Source organism: Chrysochloris asiatica, unplaced genomic scaffold (assembly GCF_000296735.1).
Source record: "Chrysochloris asiatica unplaced genomic scaffold, ChrAsi1.0 scaffold00318, whole genome shotgun sequence".
In the NCBI taxonomy this organism is placed as follows: domain Eukaryota; kingdom Metazoa; phylum Chordata; class Mammalia; order Afrosoricida; family Chrysochloridae; genus Chrysochloris; species Chrysochloris asiatica.
The window spans coordinates 2662614-2671418 of NW_006408836.1; the positions used below are offsets into that span (position 1 = coordinate 2662614).

The 8805-nt window shown below is 37.7% G+C and overlaps 1 protein-coding gene across 1 annotated transcript in view; it reads right to left on the reverse strand.

Annotated features, from left to right (window-relative positions):
- Positions 1 to 8805, reverse strand: part of LOC102819479 (A disintegrin and metalloproteinase with thrombospondin motifs 6-like) — a 530326-nt gene that overhangs the window by 12989 nt on the left and 508532 nt on the right. Inside the window, exons 22-23 of the mRNA XM_006875298.1 lie at positions 7364 to 7540; positions 4444 to 4600 (exon numbers count right to left, since the gene is read on the reverse strand). Of these exons, the coding sequence (XP_006875360.1) occupies positions 4444 to 4600; positions 7364 to 7540 (334 nt within the window). The remainder of the gene's footprint in view (positions 1 to 4443; positions 4601 to 7363; positions 7541 to 8805) is intronic.

Consider the following 8805-nt stretch of genomic DNA (forward strand, 5'->3'; position numbering starts at 1 on the left):
TCTTGATGTCATCCCACAACTCTTCTGGTCTTCGGTCTTTAGTGTTTAATGTATCAAATCTGTTCTTCAGATAATCTCTAAATTCAGGTGGGATACATTCAAAGTTATATTTTGGTTCTCGTGGACTTGTTTTCATTTTCTTCAGCTTCTGTTTGAATTTGCATATGAGTAATTGATGGTCTGTTCCACAGTGTGTCCCTGGCCTTGTTTTCACTGATGATATGGGGCTTTTGCATTGTTTATTTCCACAGATGTAGTCAGTTTGATTTCTATGCATTACATCTGGTGAGTCATGTGTATAGTCATCTCTTGTGTTCTCTAAAGAAAGTATTTGAAATGAACAAATCATTGATTTTGCAGAATTCTATCATGCGTTTTCCAGCATCATTTCTACCACCAAGGCCATAATTTCTTTCCTCTTTATTCCCGACCTTTGCATTCCAATTTCCAGTAATGATCACTACATCTTGATTGCATGTTTGATCAATTTCAGATTGAAGATGTTGGTAGACTTCTTCTATTTCATCCTCACTGGCTTTAGTGGTTGGTGTTTAAATTTGAATAACAGTGGTATTAACTGGGCTTCCCTGTAGGCTCATGGATATTATCCTATCACAGATAGCATTGTACCTCATGACTCATCTGGATATGTTCTTTTTTACAATGAATGCAACACCATTCCTCTTCAATTTGTTGTTCCTGGCATGGTAAACCGTGTGGTCATCAGATTCAAAATGGTCAATACCAGTCCATTTCGGCTCACTAATACCTAAGATATCAATGTTTATGCGTTCCATTTCATTGCTGACATCTTCCAATTTTCCCAGATTCATATTTCGTACAGTCCATGTTCTGCCTTTCAAAGGATGTTTACAGCTGTTTCTCTTCATTTTGAGTTGTGCTGTATCAGCAAATGAAACTCTTTGTCTTTCTTCCATGTTCTTTGGATGCTTCCTGCATCATTCATTATTTTGCCCATAGATATTTCAAGTCAAGGCTTGAATGTGTTCTTCAGTTCCCTCAATTTGAGAAATGTTGAACGTGTTCTTCCCTTTTGATTTTCTAACTCAGAATTTTGCTTTAATTTTTGATATGTGTTCTCAAGCTGACCTTTGAAACTTTCTGTTCAGCTCTTGTACCTCCTTTCTTCCATTTGCTGGAGAGCAAGTTTCAGAGTTGCTTTTGATATCCTTTTCTTTCTTTCTTTCTTTTTTCCCCCCAATCCAAGCCAGCTGTTTGGAGAATGGGGAGCATAATTTCTCACAACTTTCAGAAAAAGTAGGCACATTATATAGGGTAATTACATTTGGATGTACTCTTAATCAATTTTAACAACAAGATAGCATTCTTTGGCAAAAGAAACAATCAGACAATAAACTTCCTCAAACATTTAGGGTCTCAGTTGTTTAATTTCTGATATAAATATCTGAGTGGGTTTAAGTATGTCCTATTCTCCTTGTCTTGTTCTTGTTCAAGGACCATAAGGTCATCTTAGCTAATTTTTAAACTTCAACATTTGCAGAGTCCTCATTTAAGACCTAATGACTAAATCAACTCCATTTTGTTTAAGATGGTAGATCCATGCTATCATTTCCCACTCTTATTTTTAGATTTCATTTCTACGAAATCTGATTCAAATGAGAATAGTTACTTTGGTCCCAGGCATTATTTCTTGGATTAAAAGAACTAAGTTTAAGTCATGAAAAACCACAAGTTTCACAAAGGGCAATACAAAAAATGAGCACTGAATACAGTAACATACAAAAAGTCTAATGGCAATAAAAACTTCCATCCTCACTATTAATATGTTTTCACTGATGATATGGGGCTTTTGCATTGTTTATTTCCACAGATGTAGTCAGTTTGATTTCTATGTATTACATCTGGTGAGTCATGTGTATAGTCATCTCTTAGATTAGGTAACTAAAACAAATAACTTTTGATATCTGAATTGTCTGAGAAATTAAAATAACAAAATCACATCCATGATTATGTCATGTTGTTGTTGTTAGGTGCCATTGAGTTGGTACCGACTCAAAGTTACCCTATGCACAACAGAACGAAACACTGCCTATGGGTGAATCTAGGACTTGAGGCCTGTGAGTTTGATAGCAGTGGGGGTGGTCAGCAGGATCTTCCAAGGCCCAGTCCACTTCTCTTTTAACTGGAAGTCAGGTCCATCTTGTCACGCTTTGAGCAGGACTCAGTCTCGAGGCTGGAAGGGGTACAGACTATTAGAGAAGCCTGTGTGGTTCCTTTGTGTTCACCAGAAATGTTGCCAAACCAACATGCGGGTTTTCCGCCTGTCACTGTAGTCAATCACAGAGATGGGGAGAGATCTGGTCCAAGCTTTATTAACAGAAAGCCAGTAGTCTTGCTGACAGACACAAACAGAATGCTCCAAAATGGACAACACTAATGTCACTGGTGTGGTGCTGTGGGTTAATGCTCGGGACTGTAACGCAGGTTTGAACCACAAGGTCAAGAGTTCAAGCTCGCCAACTGCTCTTCAGAAATTCTATATCCTGACATCCATTTTGGTCTTTTCCTTCTCTCTTGTCTTCTTAATGATCTTCTGCTTTCTTCCTATATGATGTTCCTGATGTCATCCCACAACTCTTCTGATCCTCAGTCTTTAGTGTCTAATAAATCAAATCTGTTCTTGAGATGATTTCTAAATTCAGGTGGGAGACATTCAAGGTCATATTTGGTTCTCAGATTTTAAAAAATTTTCTTTAGCTTCAACCTGAATTTGCATCTGAGCAATTGGTGGTATGTTCTACAGTTTGCTCCTGGATTTGTTTTTGTTGATGATATGGATATTTTCCACCATTTCTTCACACAGATGCGATTGTATTCCATCTGGTGAGGTCCATTTGTATAGTCATATTTTATGTTGTTTAAAAAGCGTTTGCAATGAAGAAATCATTGGTCTTGAAAAATTCTATCATGCAATTTCCAGCATCATTTCTATCACCAAGGCCATGTTTTCCAACTACGGATCCTTCCTCTTTGTTTCCAACCTTTGATCACCTGAAATTTGGTCAATTTCACACTGAAGAAATTGGTAGAATTCTTCAATTTCATCATCACCAGCTTTAGTGGTTTATTTGAATTTGAATAATAGTGGTATTAACTGGTCTTCCTTGTAGGCGTATGGATATTATTCTATCACAGAAAGTGTTGTACTTCAAGACAGATCTTGATATGTTCTTTTGATGATGAATGCAATGTCATTCTTCAATTTGTCATTCCTGGCAGAGTAAACCATGTGATTGGCATATTCAAAATGGTCAATACCAGTCCACTTCAGCTCACTAATACCTAGGATATCGATGTATAGGTGTTCCATTTTATTTTTGACAATTTACAGTTTTCCTAGATTCATACTTCTTACATTCCATGTTCCAGTTAATGGATGTTTACAGCTGTTTCTCCTCATTTTAAGTTGTGCTCCATCAGCTATTGAAAGTTCTGAGGGCTTCACTCCATTCTTGTCATCACAGTCAACTGTACTTTGAGGAGGCAACTCTTCCCCAGTCAAATTTTCAGTGCCTTCCAACCTGAGAGGCTCATCTTTTGGCACTATATCTGACAGTATTCTGGTGCTCTTCATCATGTTTCAGTATTCAATATTCTGGTGTTGACAGTGTTCTACTGCTATTCATAAGGTTTTCAATGACTATGTATTCAAAAATGTCCATCTCTCCTTCTACCTAGTCTGTCTTCATTTGGAAGCTCAGCTGAAACCTGTCCATCGTGGGTGATCCTGCTGGTGTTCCAGCATCACAGCAACACAAGCATCAAGTCACCACAGTACCACAAACTGACAGAGGTGTTGTGGCGTTAATACCACTATTGTTCATATTTATGCACAAACCATGAAATAAGAGCATATCATTAGGAATCATCCCTCAATTCCAGTACAAGTTAAACATAGAACACTAGATTGGATATAATCTTAGAAATTATACTTGCCAAGCTCTCCTTTTATAGTTAAGTGAACTTGGCCCCATAGCTTTAACAAGGGCATATAATTAGTGAAAGTGTCATGAAGAAACCTAGGTTTCCTAATTTCTAGTACACACCCTTTCTACTACATTAGTAGTTTTCACTAATGCTCGATACCAATTATAATCCAAAGTGGATATATGGGGTTCTTTAAACCCTGGTGAGAGTGCCCAGATAGTGCAAACTGCTAACATTTAGCTGCTAATGGAAAGATTGTGTTTTAAATTTATCCAGAGGTAATCTACTTCTGAAAAATCATTCATTAGAGCATACCTTACAGAATACATTTTTACTCTGACATACCTGGGATCACCATGAATCAGACAATACTTGATGACAATTTTTATTTCAAGCCTGGTGGCCTATATGGTTGAGTCACGAGAGCCCACCATTGTGTTTCCACTCCCATGCCCCTTCTCGATGGAAACTCACCTTCAGTATTGGAAATGGGGGTACTGTCACATTTGCTTTCACACTGCTGCATCGATGGAGGCCGACCAGTTTCTGGGCAGTCACTAGATGCCTGTCCCGTGTATGACAGACATTGCACAGATCGCATTTGCTGTCCAAGGCCACACTGCGCAGAACACTATATTCAAAGACACAAAAGAAAGGAAACATTGGCCTTAACAATTTGTAGATGATTAAATAAAAGACACTATATGCATTTTAAACCACACATGTTAAATACTACACACAAACCTTTTAAAGCTCATATGTCTCTCATCTTGGAAAGGTGCATGAATAGATCATTCTACTATAGAATTAGTTTAGAGACTCAAGGATTATCTTACTATCCTAGAAAATGGAAGCAATATTGTTCCCATGAGACAGCATGGGGTTAGGAGTTGCAGTGGGGTGGTGGTTGGTTCTTGGAATATCACCCCAACAATTCCAAACAAGGTTGGTGAACTCTAACAGGAATGTAATGAGAAAATCCTCCTGATAAAATGAAATAATCACATTTTAAGGCTGGGAGATCACTGTTGCTCCTTCTCTCGCTCTCTTTCTCTCTGTCTTTTTTTTCCCCCTCTTTCCATGTCTCTTACAGGATAGCTGGCAAATAACCTAAGGATCTATTGGAGTGTGAAGTATCTTATAAAAATGTCAGTAAAGTAACAGTGGTTGTTTTGAGGCCTGGTAGGCAGGTAGATAGATAGATAGGTAGACAGATAGGATAGATAGGTATACTAGAGATATATCCTATTAGTTCTTTTTCTGTAGAGAATTCTTAGACACTATTTTTTAATTTTTAATATACAATGACAAATACAAAATTTGTTATAATATCTTTGGAATTGAATTTCATTAATTATTTTTAGTTTTAGAAAACTAGATTGAAAATGTAGATGGGAAGAAAAAGACTTGACAACATTTAAAAGTAAAATAACAAACTGGCAGTTTTAAATTTGGTGAAATCACTAACAAGCAAAAGTTTTCAACTGCTCTTTATAAAACAGTGCATTGTAAGAGGATATATAAAAGCAAAGAAATGCCTACCTGGTTTAAAATAAAGAACACAAGAGCATGTTTGTACTGATTCTTTAATAGCATAATAGCAATTATGTGTTAGGAAGCTGTCATTCTTCCACACTGAAGCACATTTTACATGATCTGCATACAATACTTCTATGTGTATTCAACTTGAGCACTTTTAAAACAAAACTAGCACTCAAATACAAATGAAAAGCATTAATTATGTTATGATCATACTTCTTTTGCCTCCACACAGGGCAAAGAATGTTGCTGCTGCTGTTAAGTGTTTTCGAGTCCATTCTGACTCATAGCAACTTCTGAAGCGTGGCTGGTGAGTTTGAACTGCCAACCTTGCAGTTGAAAATGACCTTGACGTTGAGTGTTTATCCTATTTTTCATCTAAATGAAAACTGAAAATTGTTGCCCTCTTTTAAACTAAATAATCCAAAATGAAAACAAAACCCCCAAACCCAGTGCCATTAAATCTATTCCAACTCATAGCAACCGTATAGAACAGAAGGGAACCTGGGGTTACAAGCTCTCTTGTAACAGAAGCAGACCTCCACATCTTTCTCCCATGGAACAGATGGTCGATTCAAACTAGCACCTCTAAGTGAAATAAAAGACGTGTGCAAACACTGCTATGTTGTTGTTTGGTTGCAACTCATAGGGACCCTGTGTGGGGTTTTTGATGTGCAGCTGGTGGGTTTGAACCACTGACCTTGTGGTTCACAGTCCAGTGCTGATCCTACAGCACCACACCAGAAGCAGTATTGAATTTTTTTTTGTCAGAATTTAGGAACTATTTCTATGAAATGTCAGTTTTTATAAATAATGGCCGACTTAGATCACAAAATAATAATGTCATACTGATTTATGATATGCCATTTTGATTTATTTGGGCCTCAAATATTAGAAAGCAACTGTAATATCACCCACAGGCTGAATATGAAACCACAGGATAAAGCCATTGATTGACTAGAAATTTACTTCCTGGAGCATTATTTTTTTAAAGCAACTTTCTTGACATTCAAAAGAACAATATTTAGTATTCCTTCTATCGAAATACATCAACTTTTTTCATAGGATTTAAGGGGATCGACTGCAAGATAATACAATTTAAAAATGCATGATAAAGAAGAAAACATATGAACTGACATATAAAAGAAAAATGAGTCTAACATAAAAGTTAGGTACTAAAGGCCCTATATAGTTGCTTCCCACTTCATAGTGTGCATTACATAAAAACCAACTGTGGGATAAGCATTAACAGCATTTCCAAGGTTGTCAGTCACATTATCAAACTAATTTTTGTTTAAGTGGCATTATAGCATAGTGGTTACAAATTGGGCTGCTAACCTTAAGATCAGCAGTTCGAAACTACCAGTTGTTCTGCAGGAGAAAGATGAGATTTTCTGCTCCCGTAAAGATTTACAGCCTTAGAAACCCCGTACAGGGTCGCTATGAGTCAGAACTGACTCCACAGAATATAACCAACCAACCAACCATCTCTACATTGGAAAAATTCTGACAGTGGTGTTAACATTTTTTTTTCTTGAATTAGTTGAGAGAGCTGGGACTAGAACCCAAAGTCTTGGTAGCTTCAAATTTCTGACCACCTGGACAATTTCTTTTAGGTTTAACTAAAAGAGTGAGGATTCATGGTGTAGATATAAGTGGGAAGTATACGGGTGTGGAAGGGTGTACGTGTGACCGTGTGTGTCTGCTGCTGTTGGTACAGTGTACCACATTTACATCATACTTAGATTTCTGTTTGTATTCTAGATATTATTTCTCATCTCTTAAACCCTTACAGTGACCAATCAGGAATGTCAGATTTTTGTCCCCAGTTGCTGTCTTGGCCCAATTGCCTTACCTGGCCCCAGTCTCCAGACACCCAGCGAGGAGGAGGGCAGCGGCCCAAACTGCAGCGGATTCGGACAGGAGGTTTGCTTTCCTCTGGGCATTGTGTAGCTGGGAATGTTTTAGAGAGGTCGCTACTCTTACACAAAACAATCCGATGCTTGAATCCTGGACCACATTTTGGAGTGCACTGGAAATAAAACAAATACTAATGAATAATGACAGTCTAAAGACAGGAAAATTTGAGGAAAGTCTTTCTTGGAGTAAATGTGTATTTGGGTATACAATATACATACACATAAAATTCTAGGCAGTCTCTCAGAGATGAAAATTCCTTACGTTTTTAAGCAGAAGTACTTTTATCTTTTCCCTAAGGTCTTTAATAGCTAACCCAATGTTTGCTTTTCTTGGCTAACTCATTTTCTTCTTTTATTGGGGGTAGGTTTGTTCCTCTATTCCTCCTTATGCTTGGCCTCATTTAGCTGTGATAAGATGCTATTTTTTTAGAATGTGGAATCCTTGGTTTCTTATTTGCTGGGTGTGGTCTTCTGAAAAGAATTTTTATGTTATTTGTAGACCACAAGAACTTGTCTCTGTGAAGCAAGCTAGGGGATGATTTGGTGTGTATTCTTACAGTGTGGTAGTTAAGAATATTTGGCCGTGGATGAAAGTTTACTACATAGAACATCTCTGTTCACCAAATAACATTCAGTCAAATAATGAATTTGACTCTTCTTAAGAACTGGGCCTGTCCTTCAGAGTGAGGAAAGGCACTTCTTCCTATGTCACAAATCCTATGATTTGCTTCTTCTCCAGGCTAATTGGGTGCTGTGTTTCTGAGCATCAGGTTCCATGTTTTGCATTGTGGACGATTAAAGCTTTCCCTGTGTGTATATTCATTCCTCCTTTCTTTAAATTCTGGATCTCCTCTGAGTTAAGTGAGGGCCCCACTTGCAAAATTTTAAAGTACCAAACCTGTTCCTTACATTGCACAAACATTACCAGGTCTCCTACAGGAACTATTCTAAAAGACTAATGGGATAATGATTAAGATGTTTGAATGAACACATGGTTAATATTAAGTACAATATAAAAAGAATCCTGATGTGCCTCTGTAGGATAAGCACTGAACCACAAGGTCAGCGGTTCAAACTCAACCAGCCACTCCTTGGAAACTCTATACAGGTTCGCTGTGAGTTGGAACTGACTCGATGACAGTTAACAACAACAACCATAAATAAAGATATGTTGTTGTTATTATCAGGTGCCATCGAGTCAAAACTGACTCATAGCGACCCCATGCACAGCAGAACACAACCTCACTACCGCTGCCACACTTGACACCATCAATGATGCCACCTGGTCGATCCATCTCATTGGAGGTCTTCCTCTTTTTCTCTGACCCTCCATCTTACCCAGCATGACATTCTTCTCCAGTGACTGTTCCCTCCTGAC